Source organism: Lagenorhynchus albirostris, chromosome 20 (assembly GCF_949774975.1).
Source record: "Lagenorhynchus albirostris chromosome 20, mLagAlb1.1, whole genome shotgun sequence".
Classification (NCBI taxonomy): domain Eukaryota; kingdom Metazoa; phylum Chordata; class Mammalia; order Artiodactyla; family Delphinidae; genus Lagenorhynchus; species Lagenorhynchus albirostris.
In genome coordinates, this window is record NC_083114.1 from 45,252,692 (window position 1) to 45,267,634 (window position 14,943).

The 14,943-nt window shown below is 48.2% G+C and overlaps 1 protein-coding gene across 1 annotated transcript in view; it reads left to right on the forward strand.

The window, feature by feature from the left end:
* The window catches only part of TANC2 (tetratricopeptide repeat, ankyrin repeat and coiled-coil containing 2), a 361,552-nt gene extending 348,366 nt beyond the window's left edge, over positions 1 to 13,186 (forward strand). The window contains exons 25-27 of the mRNA XM_060133247.1: positions 1,324 to 1,470; positions 3,896 to 3,996; positions 5,582 to 13,186. Of these exons, the coding sequence (XP_059989230.1) occupies positions 1,324 to 1,470; positions 3,896 to 3,996; positions 5,582 to 7,535 (2,202 nt within the window). The 3' untranslated portion in view covers positions 7,536 to 13,186. The remainder of the gene's footprint in view (positions 1 to 1,323; positions 1,471 to 3,895; positions 3,997 to 5,581) is intronic.
* Positions 13,187 to 14,943: the final 1,757 nt, after the last annotated feature.

Here is a 14,943-nt window from a genome sequence, read left to right on the forward strand (position 1 = left end):
TCCCTTAAGAACTTCCCATGTCAGAGTTATCTCATTGTGTTAAGATTAGCTGAATCTTCTTTTCCTAAAGTAAATACAAATCCGGCCCAACTTTTGGCAGCGGGTGTCACTGAGACATGCCCAGGCCCAAAGATGAGGAAATGATTGTGATGCACGTTACTTCCGCCTTGTGTAAGGAGTATACAGAGCTCCTGGGAGTACCGTTGTATTTCCCAAAGACCCTTTGAGTGAGAGTTATTGTAATCTAGGACTCTTAGGCTTCTAGGAAACTTGAGTTCTGACCCAGCCATGATTTTACATGACTTCAAAGAAGGGCCTCTCAGGGTGTCATGTTTATGGACTCGAGAGTGGCACTGCTGTCAAGAATCTCAGCCCTGTTCATGACATAACTTGTGGCACCCTAAGACAAGGAGTCCTACCTCCTAAACAGGCAGAGCTACTCCTGCTCCTACCCAGAATTCTGCCTTGGAAGACTCCCAAGTCTATCCTCAGTGAAAGGGTCTAAAGAGAAAATAAAAGATCAGGATCCCTGGTTGGAGTTGCAACTATACAGACAGAATGGAGTGGATAAAGGGCAGCTAACAGTGTGAGATGCCTCCTGCATCATTCTGGGCTCAGCTTATAGATTTTCAGATGCAAAATGTAAGAAAAGTTCAAGGCCCCTGTGACCAGTTCCCTAGGTGGGTCACAGATTTACCTCATCTTGGAAAATCCCTCTGACACAGATGGAATCACAAATTCTAAATTTCACTTGTCTACCACCACCCTACCCCATGCCTTTTCGAAAAACAGGGGAAGACTCATTGATATTCTTTTATGCCATGAGATTAGGGGAGCAACAGCTAGACTGCTTTAGCTCCCACATCCTTTGTGAGGAGGAGAATGGCCTCTTGTAGAGGACTGGCAAGGTGGAACAAAAAGAATTTCCAGATAAAACAGATGTAAAGAAGTAGTAATAACCTTGGAGTGATTGGGACTGGGGAATGCTATGTGTCCTATAGGGAGATCAGGTCGGGAAAAACCTCCTTCGAAATGAACAAGGTCAGTTCCTTGGGAGTCCAGTTGGGAAGCTGGGGTCCCAGGCCTTTCATACGCCAAGACTTTGTTTCTCTGGCTTGTATCTTGGGAATCCCCTTCGTCACCCCTCACCTGCCAGGTGAGCTTCCAGTAGAAAAGACTGGACCCTGCTGCTCTCACCGTCAGGGCTGGTGTTGGGAGGGCCTAACCCTTAGTAGTAACTGCGGAGAGAGGAAGGGATTGGGGGCAAACCTCCTCAGCTGCTCAGCAGACCAACTGTGTTTTGCTCTCTTGTGCTCCCACTAGAAAGGGAAAGTAAAGGAAGCTGCCCAGCGCTACCAGTACGCTCTGAAGAAATTCCCTAGAGAAGGGTTTGGTGAGGACTTGAAAACCTTCCGGGAACTAAAAGTGTCTCTCCTCCTCAACCTCTCTCGATGTCGCAGGAAAATGAACGTAAGTCCCTCTCATCCCGGCTCCTTTCTGCAGTACTGGAAGTTGACGGTCCGTGTCATGCACTGGCTTTTACCAGGCCCCTGAAATCCTTGTCTGCCCCATTTGGAACTTGGTTGTCCTTCACAGAGCACTGACATTTGCAATTTGAAAGAAATCAAGTCTAAGTACAATCCGTACCTCAAACGATAAAAAAGTTAATCCTGTGGGCACTTTGTAGCTTTCTGAATTTTCCTAATTCCTGCTGAAAGTGATTGGAGTGCCATCATCATCCTGCCCTGCCCCCAGGTCAGTTTTCTGGTCTTTGGGAAAATGTGAGAGCAGTGGTCACTGGAATTCCAGATGCAATTAGATACAAATTTTAGTCATTCCCTTCTTTACTGGTAGACCCCCTAGTCATTTAAGGAAGGGCTGGAAAGAGGGCCCAGGACCATGAACTTCAAGGTTTAATTCCTAAGGCTAATCTTCAACTTTTCACTTCTTTCTTCGTCCTTTTATTCTAACATGACATGTCCCTTCTTGTCACAGAGGGAGTCTTAGAACTCCTCCTGGTCCTTTATTATCCCCTAAATAGTCCTTGGTCCTTCTTGCCTGCCTTGCAGATACAGCCTCTGATGGCCTCAGGCACTGCTCCCTTGACCTGCAGACACTCCTGGGCCAAGAACCCTCTCTCAGATCCTGGGCATAGCCAGGATCATGTCAGGCATCTCTGACATCCACTAGCCTGAGGTCTCATGGTTCCTCAGGAGATAAAAATAATCCAGGCCAAACAGGAATGTTTGAATAAAGGGATAGAGAACTCAGGTGCACAGAAGTGAGCTTTCAGCCTCAGTAGCAACAGATCTGCTGTCGGTTCTGGAAAAGTGACCTTTATATCATCCATCTTTAGATGGCAATGAAAAGAGCACCCTGATAAATAGACTTGGGTATCTCAGAGGGCACCGTGATGCCCTAAGAGGCAGCGTTTTCCCAGGTGCCGAGGAGAGCGGGGATGTGGGAGAGGTTCTCCGGGAAAGGTGGTGAGGTTCTTACGTGAAACAGAAGAAACAGCAGCAAGGGTCTCCTCCAGTTAGTAAGAGTTAGACAAAGCTCCGAAGCTGCTGCCAACCTGCTGGCTGCCTTTTTGCCTCACAAATAGTCTGCTTCTTAAAAATACTCTATAATCTTCCCAGAAATAACGATTGTCCCAAAAGAAAAAATGAAGGGGAAAGGTTGAAACAGTAGAGCTGGAAGCTGATGCTATGAAATAGAACACTTCCTCTGTAGCTCCACGTTGGATCAGAAACAGTTAATCACCTCCCAGGACCGCCTGAAGTCTGTCGTCTTATGTCGAAAGTTGCCCATTAATTTTTTTTTTTTCAACTTTACCTCCACCCCAGGACCTTTGTTCTGCCTTAGGATTCATAAGTGTAACCAGAGGCTACTGTGCTGTACTATGGCTTTGATAGTAAAAGAGGAGAAAACCTTCCCCTTTAGTTTAGTATGTAAGGGTGTCTTGAAGACTATGGCTTCGTTTCCCTGGTTCCTGTTCCCAGGGCTTCTCAGAATGAGGACAGATGGGACCGTGTTCCTCCAGGCAGCCTCAGTGATTAAGAGATGAGGTGACAGCACAGGCCCCAGTGACAGCCAGTCTTCTCTCTTGTCTTATTATTATTATTTAAATTTTAAATGTTTCCTAAGTAAGGAACAAGTTAAGAGAAGGAGCAGGCCAGAGAAGCCTCTATGAAACAGAATGGACACTACCGTTCATTGAGCATCTCCTGTGTGCCAGGGACTGTGTATGGAGCTTTCAAATGCTTTATTGCTCTTAATCCTACCTGGGAGGTCCGTATGGATAAGAAAACACACAACACACCCCGAGGGCTTACAAAGCGGAGCAGAGAATCGAAGGCAAGCCTGTCTGACGTCCCTCCTCCATCCCGTCTCCATAGCCAGTCATTTCTTTTTTACACAAATCCCATCTTCCTAGACTTACTTCTCATCCCTTTAAAGCCAAGGAATAGTGGGTGCGGCAGGAAGGTGGGGGGTAGGATGAGGGCACACACGAGGCGTCGACGTGTGTGTTTGCCTCATATACGCATGTGCAGCGAGAGTTTGGGTTTCCAGCTTCAAGAGCTTCAGTGGGTTGACATTTGGCTTCTGGACCAGAAAGAACTATGTTGCAAAGGCAGAAAGAGGACAAATTAAAAATATTTTCATACTTTTGGGCAGATGAATTCCTGTGAGCCATTGCAGGGCCACACAGGGCAAAAGGCAGAAGGAGCTTTCAGTCTGGGCCACGTGGCTAGAGCCATGCCAGGCATGTCAAGAATCCCAGGTGTTCCGTCCATAAATGTCAAAGAAATGTACATATAATCTGTTTTATTCCCAAGATGTCTATTTTTCATATCTCTTCAATGACTCATTTGCACACCTATTGTAATGACAGGATTTTGGAATGGCGGAGGAATTTGCTACTAAGGCCCTGGAGCTGAAACCGAAATCTTATGAAGCTTACTATGCAAGAGCAAGGGCAAAACGCAGCAGCAGGTGAGGAGAGAGAGAGAGAGGGTGAGAAGCAAGAGCTCTCTTTTCTGAAAATCTGGCCAAGGCAACGTAGACCATCCGGGGGCATACCGGACAGACCCCCATGTCTGTCCCCGAGGACTCGCAGGACCAAGCTTTGGGGACGGCTCCCATCGCACAGAACGCATCGTACAGCTGGCAGCTCTTTGGGGCTGTGGAGATCTAGAGCATTTTCCTTTGGGAGAAAACTGCCTTTTCATTGTTGGAGAATGGCACCTTCTTCCCAGAAGCCTCTGCCGTATCTCAGTCGCTCTTTAACCCCCAAAGCAGATAGCGTAGAGACACTGGTGGCTTAAGAAGAGGTCACTTGAGCAAAATATCCTCCCAGCCCTTTTAGAGGGGAAAGTAGGATGGGCATATATCACAGGCCCCTCTTTCTTTTCTTACAGGCCTTTGGGAGATTCCCTGGATCATTTAGTCTTCCTCCTGGGGCTCTCCTCAAGTCTGGTGGGATCAAGCCTCCTTCTCCCATACCCACCCCTCCCAGCACCACACCACACATGCATGGAGACAGGAGGTCCTGCTGCCAGGACTGAGAGGGCCCAAGAGAAACCCCATCTCTCATGCCCCATCTGCTGTGGTTTGGCCAGTGGGCAGGAAAGCCTCCAGAAAGGTCTAGAAACTGCCATCAGTGATCTTTAGATAACTTGTCACTGTCCTTAATGCCTCCTGCCCGGCGCCCTGCCCTTCTCCCCAACTCTGCCTGTAAAAGAACTGCTTCAGGTTCACAGCTATGACCAGGGGGCATGTGGTCCTGAAAATCAAACCCAGGTTAAGTCTAGTGATGACGGTGGCAGTGATCTTAGTCTTAATTAGCTGGGGCAACAGAGTTCTTACAGAAGCTTGACTGTCAAATTCTCTTTCCCCTTGGATTATTCCTTCCCCACAAGGCCAATTGCCCCTTTTCTGGGCAAGGTTAATAGAGAGGACGGGAGTATCTCTGACCGTTTGTGTCCTTATCTGTAGACTAGAATCTGAGTTTCCTCGTCAGCAAGCCTAATGCCTGCCCAGCTTGGATGTAGCAGAATGGAGGAGCCGCAGTGCTGTGGGGCGAGGGGTAGAAAGGGCAGAGGACAGGGTTCTTGCCTAGGATGGAACAGGCCTGGAAATTGGAGCTAAAATATAAAGAAAAAATTCTGCTGGATCAGCAAGATTTTAAATATTGTAGTTACTGTTTTGTTCCTAAGCTAATTGACAGTGGCCCTGTAAATGACAACCCCACCCAACCCTCATACTACCTGGTGTGCATTTGGACACTGAGAGAAACTTCCTGAAGGGCCTCGCTGGACTGACAAAATGGGGACATTTCTCCACTGATCCCAGAGAGGCCAGAGGGAAGATGGAGGCTGAACTGGCTAGGGAATCATTCTGGACTCTTCTGGAATGACCGCCTACCTATTTCCTTCCTTACAAATCAGACGAAACCAAAGCCCCCCAGATGCCCCCAGACGCTAACAGTTCTCTGAAACAGTGACCGTGTTCTCAGCTCTTGGTGGTTCCTGTTGATTCAGAATAACTCCAGTTCCTGTGTTTACATTTTGTCAAGCAGACAGTTTGCAGCAGCCTTAGAGGACCTGAACGAGGCCATCAAGCTGTGTCCAAACAACCGTGAGATCCAGAGGCTTCTGCTGAGAGTGGGGGAGGAGTGTCGGCAGATGCAGCAACAGCCGCCGGCGGCACAGCAGCAGCCTCAGCAGCAGTTACCGGAAGAGACAGAACCCGAACCCCAGCATGAAGATATCTACTCCGTGCAGGACATACTCGAGGAGGAGTTCTTGGAACAGGATGTTGAGAATGTGTCCATCGGCCTCCAGACGGAGGCTCGGCCCAGCCAGGGGCCCCCGATAATCCAGAGCCCGCCCCCCTCCCCGGCCCACCGTGACGCGGCCTATGTCTCCAGCTCGCCTCTCGGCTCTCACCAGGTTTTTGACTTCCGGTCCAGTAGTTCTGTAGGTTCTCCCACTAGGCAGAGCTATCAGTCCACCTCACCCGCTCTTTCTCCAACTCACCAGAACTCGCATTACAGGCCTAGTCCCCCGCACACTTCCCCAGCTCATCAGGGAGGATCTTACCGCTTCAGCCCCCCTCCTGTGGGAGGGCAGGGCAAGGAATACCCGAGCCCTCCCCCGTCCCCTCTCCGCAGAGGCCCTCAGTATCGGGCCAGCCCTCCCGCGGAAAGCATGAGTGTCTATAGATCCCAGTCAGGCTCCCCCGTGCGCTATCAGCAAGAAACAAATGTTAGTCAGCTTCCTGGCAGACCGAAATCTCCATTATCCAAGATGGCCCAGCGGCCCTACCAGATGCCCCAGCTTCCCGTGGCAGTGCCCCAGCAAGGGCTCAGGCTCCAGCCGGCCAAAGCGCAGATCGTGAGAAGCAACCAGCCCAGCTCAGCAGTTCATTCGAGCACTGTCATCTCCACAGGGGCCTATGGCCAAGTGGCCCATTCGATGGCTGGTAAATACCAGTCTTCACAAGGAGACATAGGAGTAAGTCAGAGCCGGTTGGTTTATCAAGGGTCAATCGGGGGGATTGTAGGGGATGGGAGACCCGTGCAGCATGTGCAGGCCAGCCTGAGTGCAGGCGCCATCTGTCAGCACGGAGGGTTGACCAAAGAAGACCTTCCCCAGCGACCTTCCTCCGCCTATCGAGGTGGCATGAGATACAGCCAGACACCACAGATTGGGCGTAGCCAGTCCGCATCCTATTACCCAGTCTGTCACTCAAAACTAGACCTGGAGCGTTCCTCCAGCCAACTAGGTTCCCCCGATGTGTCACATTTAATCAGAAGACCTATTAGTGTCAACCCTAATGAAATCAAACCCCACCCACCAACTCCCAGGCCATTGCTGCACTCCCAAAGCGTAGGCCTTCGTTTCTCTCCATCTAGCAATAGTATCTCATCCGCCTCCAACCTAACTCCTACCTTCCGGCCATCTTCCTCGATTCAACAAATGGAGATCCCACTGAAACCGGCATACGATAGGTCATGTGACGAGCTGTCGCCAGTGTCTCCCACTCAGGGAGGTTACCCTAGTGAGCCCACCCGATCCAGGACCACACCATTCATGGGGATCATAGATAAAACAGCCCGGACTCAACAGTACCCCCACCTTCACCAGCAGAATCGGACCTGGGCAGTGTCATCAGTGGATACCGTTCTCAGTCCTACGTCTCCAGGCAACCTGCCTCAGCCTGAGTCCTTCAGCCCACCGTCATCCATCAGCAACATTGCCTTTTATAACAAAACCAACAATGCACAGAACGGCCACTTGCTGGAGGACGATTACTACAGCCCCCATGGGATGCTGGCTAACGGGTCGCGTGGAGACCTGCTGGAGAGAGTTAGCCAGGCCTCCTCGTACCCCGACGTGAAGGTGGCTCGGACCCTCCCTGTGGCTCAGGCGTACCAGGACAACCTGCACAGGCAGCTGTCCCGGGACTCTCGACACGGGCAGACGTCCCCTATCAAACCAAAGAGACCATTTGTGGAGTCTAATGTTTAAAAGACGTGTGTTGGAGTGAGACCCCTATGTGTTCACTGCACATTTTCAGGCTTGGTTTCCACATTCGAGGTAGTTCTCTGGCTTAATTTCTCATGTAGTTTCCGCGTGGTGTTCAGAGGTGGCAGCCCACATGCCGAAATCCTTTGCATGCAGCCAACTGGGAAGCTGGCCTCCGGGGAGCCAGGACTTGGGTTTCTTTTGTCTGTACCCTAGCCACACGCTCTCTCCCTCTCTTCAGATGCCAACGAGGAGATTGTTGTGCCGTGTGCTTTAACCCAGGGAGATCAGACACACTGGTCAGCTTTTTCCAGGAGACAATCGCTTTCACTGATGTTCTTGTTGTGTAAAACGTCTTTCTCCTTTTTTTACAAAAATAAGATGTTCTTGTTCGTTTTCTTCTAGGAACTTTAGAAAGAGTGTGATGCCCCTTTGCCTTTGCATTCTTATCCAGTGTTATCCAAATAGCAGCCCCAGTGCATTCTTGTGCCATGGTCTCCTCCCCTGGACCGCCAGCTCCCTGCAGCCATCCGGTCTAGAATGTTCGTTTAGATTATCGCTGGTCTTCCTCTGGGGGTAAAGGATCAAGGAGAAAGAGAAGAAATAAGAAAGCACCAATGCGGTTATTTGAAATGTCACTACATGGATTTACCAAGAGGCATTTTAGGAACATTGAGAAAACAACCAGCCCTTTAAATATTCCAGTCAGCCGAGGAAATTGGATGAGAATCATGCATACTTTTAAATCACTGAGTTATTCTTTACGTTTTTAGCCAAATTAACCATTAAAAGCTACCGATTTTCCATGGGTGGGGGAGAGAATAAATAAATACATAGACTGTTCTGGATTCTCAGTGAAAGGCTGTAGAAAATCTGTCTTGGAGAAATCTACTTCTTGGGTTCTGATACGTCACTGAGCATCGTATTCCTCAAAAAGCATTCTCTTCCCGGAGGTTGCCTGGTGTAGTAAATCCTGTTAAGTTGGATCTTTGCCTAGAGCCAGATTTTGTTCTACTGGCCCTCTTTTTGTTTTTTTTTTTAAACCCAGATGGTATAGTGAAGAATTGGTTTTGGGGGAAGGAAGTTGAATTCTCTGGGGACGGTGAGACTTATTCCCAGAGCTTGCACCCAGGGCCATTGCATTCCATGGCAAATGTTGTCTAACTCCATTTCAAGGTCTATTGTTTCATTATCTATTATTACAGGAATTGTTTACTCTTTTCTTTTTCTAGGTAGGAGTGTTTGGGGATTGATATTTAAAAGCCAGGCACAGCAAAGTGTTTCCGGGTGAAGAAAGACCCCTTTCAGCCCTGGGTAGGAGCACATAAGGTAGACAGCAAGTCTTCTGATCCAGTCACCCTCCAGACATCTCCTGTGTCTGGTGGCCCTTTGCTAACCGGTCCTTTGAGTGACTGAGGCCAGCATGAGAGGGACGGCAAGAACACTGAAATCGAAGCCTTAGCACAGGCCTGGTAGCGACTGCACATCAGCTCTTAAAGTTAACAAACTAAACAACTAAAAGTAAACAAAAGAGAATTCGGTCACTGTTACCAGGAATCATTCTGCTCTTGTTAGTAAAGGGCTACAGGAAGGGAGGTTTCCTGAGTAAAAATCCAGATGTGACCAGACCTGTTTGTGATAGTAAGTGTCCTCTGAAAGAATCGTTAAGACATGGGGAGCATGAAGCTGAAATCAGAAACACTTCTTTACTAACTTAGATTCTGCCAAACAGATGAACCCCTCCACCCCCAAGCCTGGAACAGGCCAGGATGTGTGTCCTGTGCTAGAAGTCAACAGCAAGGCTAACTCGAGACCCAGCCTCTGTCCACTCTCTCTGATGCTTAAGGACTATCTCCCACTCACCTAGCCCAGAGTGGACATCAGTGTCTCTCTCTCTCTCATCAAGAAGGTGAAATGTACAGCTATAGCATCAGCCTACAGCCAGGAGCCCAGCAGCCTCTCAGCTTTTTTGGTCCAGATCTCAGCCCTGTTGGGCTCTTTGCATCTTACCCTTTTTAACTACTACTCACTGAGGAGCTGCTGCTACATTTTGAAAATTTCTCAGTGTTTATTAGAAAAGTGCCCCTTGTTTATTTGGAACACCACACGTACCACCTGCACTCACGTGAGTGGGCAAGCAGGTGCTGTAGTTTTACAAATACACCACTGATGCCACTTCTCCCGAGCGTGTCTCTTAGAATTTTCTAGGACAGACAGATTTAGGGTCCATGCCTTACTGGACAAAACACTAAACTGTCAACAGTCAAGATGCAGTTCTTTTTTAGCCATCGTAAGAGGGAGTGAATATCACTACTGGGCGCCCGATGTTTTTGACTAAAAATTGCCAACTGGACCTTATTGGAGCAGGAGACAAAGCTCTTCCTTGTAAGCAGACTGCCTGTGCCCTGTTTTGCTACTTCACTGCCACGGGACGATCTCAGTGCTGTACCTTAGAGATGCCTCCTCCCCAGGCAGCACTTGCTCAGTCAATGTCTGGCTTCAGGTGGGGGGGGGGGGAATTTTTCACATGAAACCGGTAAGTTCCACTCAGCCAATTCACATCACCCTGAAATGGAGACAGTGGTGACAGACTTCAGCTTATAGGTTTCTCACCAAATCCTACCTTCCGTTCACCCAGAATTCTTGCACTAATGGGTTCCCATCACATCATGTCTTTAAATGGGTGCACTTTATTGTTTGAATTTGTAACTGATAAATACTGGATATTTAAGTGTGAGTAATGTCTTCATTAGAAAATAGCAAAACCGCCCTTGTCTTTTAGTGTATTTTTCAAGGGAAAAAAAAAAAAAAGGAAAGAAAGCAAGCAGTGGATCACAACATTTATAGCACAAGAAATAACTGTTGTATATAAGCATCAAAAAGAGTAAGAGTTTTTAAATACAAAAAAATATTTGCCGTGATTTTAAAGTGCTTTTCCAGCAATTTTCTTAGGGACTCCTGAGACATGGTTACTTTATTTACTGGATCAGTAAGGCACACAATTAACAATTAAAAATTAATGTTTATTTACAAAGTAAAGGGAAGACCTGTGTAACATGAGAATTTGGCATGGACAAAATGGAGACCATTTTGTATCTGCTGTTGTATCTTGTCCGGGTTGCAGACGTGCGCTATTAAAAGTCCCAAGTTAATAGAGCACAAACCCTTCTTGTTCCTCTCCCATGTGCCCTTCTTTCTAGATGTGTTTAACTTAAACTCGAAGGCTCAGGAAAATTCCACTAATTAGAATCATGTACAGTACCCCAGGTCGTTGTCCAGAGGTAACAAGTTTGCTAATTTAGTTAAGCCTGGATTATTGTAAACAGAACAGCTTAGAGAAAGGTATTCTCGGCCCTTATATTGTATAGTAGTTTATGAACCCCCTCTCTAAATATTGGTATTTTTATATTCCAGAGATGTACCCAACAGAAAAATTAATCAGTATCTAATTTAATATCCATAAGTATTTTCCTTAGATTTTAGTCATAGACAGTGGGTTTTTGTGGATGTCACCTTGCTTCACCATACTTTACCACTAGGTGTCACTGTGGCTCTGCACCAGGCTTGTCTGGTAGCAGAGAATGGCAGCATCTCTGGAGGAGCGACATCCAGGCCAACAACAGACAGGCTCATAGGCTCAAGAGGGTTCGAGAAGGAGGGAACAAAGGCCTGGAAAGGGCTCTTCATACATCTGTGCCAGATGTGGCGAGATAAGCTCTTTGAACACTTCCTGCTTTGGACCTTCAGCCAGGCAGAGGCTGGGGGAAGGCTGACCAGAGCTCCCTTTCTCTGGTGGATGAATGGGTGTGCAGAAGACCCATTTCTTCCCCAGGAGCATCCCTCTCAGTTCCTCTCGGCCTCCAACTTTTATAACTCCAGAGGTGTCACGGTTGGATGGTTTGATTCAAAGATAGTTATTTTTCTCCTGCAGAATTGCCTTGGACAAAACCAGTTGCTTGCTGAATCTTTGCCACAAAATGGAACAGGCTCCCCAGGGGGCAGGATGTACCCACCCCATCCCAGCCTCGCCCGCCCTGCCTGTCTGTCCCGGGGCTGCCCCCTTCTCGAGAAGCTACCCTGCAGAGGCAGCCTGCAGCTGCTCCCACACCAGGCCTGTGCCACCCGGTTGCGTGTGCACTGGGGGGGTGTGTGGCTTTCTCTCCTTCTCCTCTAGGAATTCCAGACTGACCAGCAGCTACCATGACTGACAACAGTGAACAAAGGGCTTAGGGGTAGGAGCTACCTACAAAGACGTGTCATGGAAACCTTCACCATGCAATGCCTTGAACTCAGCTCTGGCTGCTCCCAAGAAGAGGTGGCTGGCTGGGGGCCTGGACACAAGCACAATGGGGCTGGTGGAGCCACTGTGCAGAGCTACTTGAATAATCACTGGGACTTCATCAACTTTTATAACACAGACCACTCAAGGGCTGAAGTGTTGGTAACCTGCATTTCGGTGTCCAATGCCTCACAGCAGCTGAACCACCCTGAGATGCTTGTGGCCAGCTGATGGCCACAGTCAGAGCTTTGAAAGTCAGTACCAAATGAATGCGTAATTGGACACCAAAAATCAAGTGTTACTTTCGTGTTTCCTCACCCATATCCTCTCATTTCTTCCTGCTGACTCTGTGATATCTCGACTAAGCTGACCTGTCAGGTGTTAGCTGGATGCATATAGGTGCAGGCCGGCATTGCTCTCGTTTTTTCCACCTAGTCTGTGGAAAGGAAGGAGCTTAGCGGGCTGTGTTGTAGCACTTGCTGGCTGGATTTTTCTTTTGCCTAATCGCTAACCAGAACACCTGGTTAGGGGGACTCAACTCAATCCCTTTGGTCCCCAGGACCAGACAGAGAGTCAATTCTGGAAAATTCAGTACTTGAATGTACCTGCCTTATTGTGAACCAACTTACTGGAAAAGTGTTAGAAATGCTGGCTCCAGATCTCTACTTCATTCACAGGTTATTTTGGAAGTTCTGTAAGTTACACTTCCTGTTCTGGTTTGGGTTTTTTGGTTTGTTTTTGTTTCTGTTTTTTTTCCTCTTTGGCTGATTCCTGCTGAGTGGGACCAGTTCCTCGTCAGGCTCAGGGCAGGTGCCATTCTCAGGCATGGCCTCCTTTCCATCCAGCATAGCATCTTTGTCTCTGTTCTGTCTCCTCCAAATCCAAGATGATTTTAATTAGTACAGACATGTACAGTCTACAATTAAAGAGTGATTTGTACTAATATGATTTTGATTCTTCCTCCTCTTTGCTGTCCTTTCAAGACACTTGCTGGAAAAAGCTTTAATGCACTTAGTTTTCCTTTAGGTTTTCTATAACTCAGATGTAAAGAACTTTCTCTGTACAGTATATTATCCAATGCATGTTTGTTCTCTATCCTGATATATTGAACACCACACAGTTGTGAACTCGTGCAGTGGGGATGTCCCACACCCAACAGAGGCATCTAGGCCCCTGTGTATAAGGAAAGACGTTTTCCTTTGCTGTACTTGCTTGAGCAGTTTTATTGTCTGTACATGTGAGCTGTGTGAGATAGATGTGAAAAGTTAAATGAATGCAGTTTCCTGCCCATGTATACAGATCGCCATCTGTACAATGAACTGTATGTATGAAAGCAAATGTACTTATTTATAAATGGGTAACACTTGGAAAAACATGGCGTTGTGGTGCACTCTCCTTTCATTACAGTACCTCTCAGGGGAGCTGACTTGCGCTCAGCTACACTAAGGCCTGCAGTGTGAGGAAGCCTCCCCAAGAACAACTGGCAGAGGCCAAATTCCTCATGATTTGGCTGGTCTCTTAAGGGATATTAAGAGTCACCCCTTCAGGCTCTGGCTCATCAGAGAAGTTACTGAGCACCTCTCTCGGGAGTTGGACGCTGCGGTGGGCACGCAAGAACCATGCACAAGACGGTCCTGAGGGCCCATCAGCCATGCTCACTGCATTCATTGAGAAAGGGAGGCTTTTTCTTCTGTGGAAGAGCCTTTCTCCAGCCATGCCAAGGGAGCACTGAGTTCCTCTCCTTTGATTTTAATAGCTGAGGCTACACCCCAGTCCAGCTACCGTACCAAAATCCAAGGCTGCCAGTTAGAACTGTTAGGTTTAGAGACCGCAGGCCCGAGGCAGGGGGACAGCACCAGCTCCCAAGGCTAACTTGGTTAAAGTTGGAAGCCTAGTGCTTCCAATGACTTTATTTTTTCTTCAGAAATCCGGCCGGAATTACCAATCCTTGCCATATAGAGAGCTAGGCAGCTGCCCTGGGAACGGAGAGGTTGCAGGTTTTCTGAAATTGGCTGGAGACTCCATACCCTTCGTTAAGGACAGAGTCCTGTGGTCTTTCCTGCCTGGCTTCGACCTCTCTGTCTACTTCAGGCACAAGCAAGGAAGGAGACCACCTCCTCTAGACGCCAGACTTTGTTGAACAAACGCCCCTGCTGTGTAACTACATCCATTTCCCCCAAAGCACCAAAGCTGAGGAAGCAGGAAAACTCCAGGCATGCAGTCATCCCAGCCTGGACGCCACAACTGCCTTTAAAGAGGAGAGGACTCTGGAAGGAACTACCTGCTCAGTCTGAAAAGCATTCCTGGGCTGTTGCAGTTATTTCATTAAAAGTTAAAAATGGATAAGTGGTTGAAAGAAAAACAGGGTTTATTTTTTGGTTTGGTTTGTTTTTTTATAAACTTATTTTATTTTTGGCTGCGTTGGGTCTTCGTTGCTGTGTGCGGGCTTTCTCTAGTTGTGGCGAGCAGGGGCTACTCTTCGTTGCAATGCTCAGGCTTCTCATCGCAGTGGCTTCTCTTGTTGCGGAGCACGGGCTCTAGGTGTGCAGGCTTCAGTAGTTGTGGCCCGCGGGCTCTAGAGCGCAGGCTCAGTAGTTGGGGCACAAAGGCTTAGTTGCTCCGCGGCATGTGGGATCTTCCCGGACCAGGGCTCGAACCCGTCTCCCCTGCATTGGCAGGCGGATTCTTAACCACTGTGCCACCAGGGAAGCCCAGGGAAACAGTTATTTAAGAATTCCTGAGGCACTGAATGATTCCTAAAAAGCTAATTTTTTTTTTTTAATAAATTTATTTATTTATTTATTTTTGGCCACGTTGGGTCTTCGTTGCTGTACGCGGGCTTTCTCTAGTTGTGGTGAGCAGAGGCTACTCTTCGTTGCGGTGCGCAGGCTTCTCATTGCGGTGCCTTGTTGCGGAGCATGGGCTCTAGGTGTGCGGGCTTCAGTAGTTGTGGTTCACGGGCTCTAGAGCACAGGCTCAGTAGTTGTGGCTCACGGGCTCTAGAGCACAGGCTCAGTAGTTGTGGCCACGGGCTTAGTTGCGCCTCAACATGTGGGATCTTCGCGGACCAGGGCTCGAACCCGTGTCCCCTGCATTGGTAGGCAAATTCTTAACCACTGCACCACCAGGGAA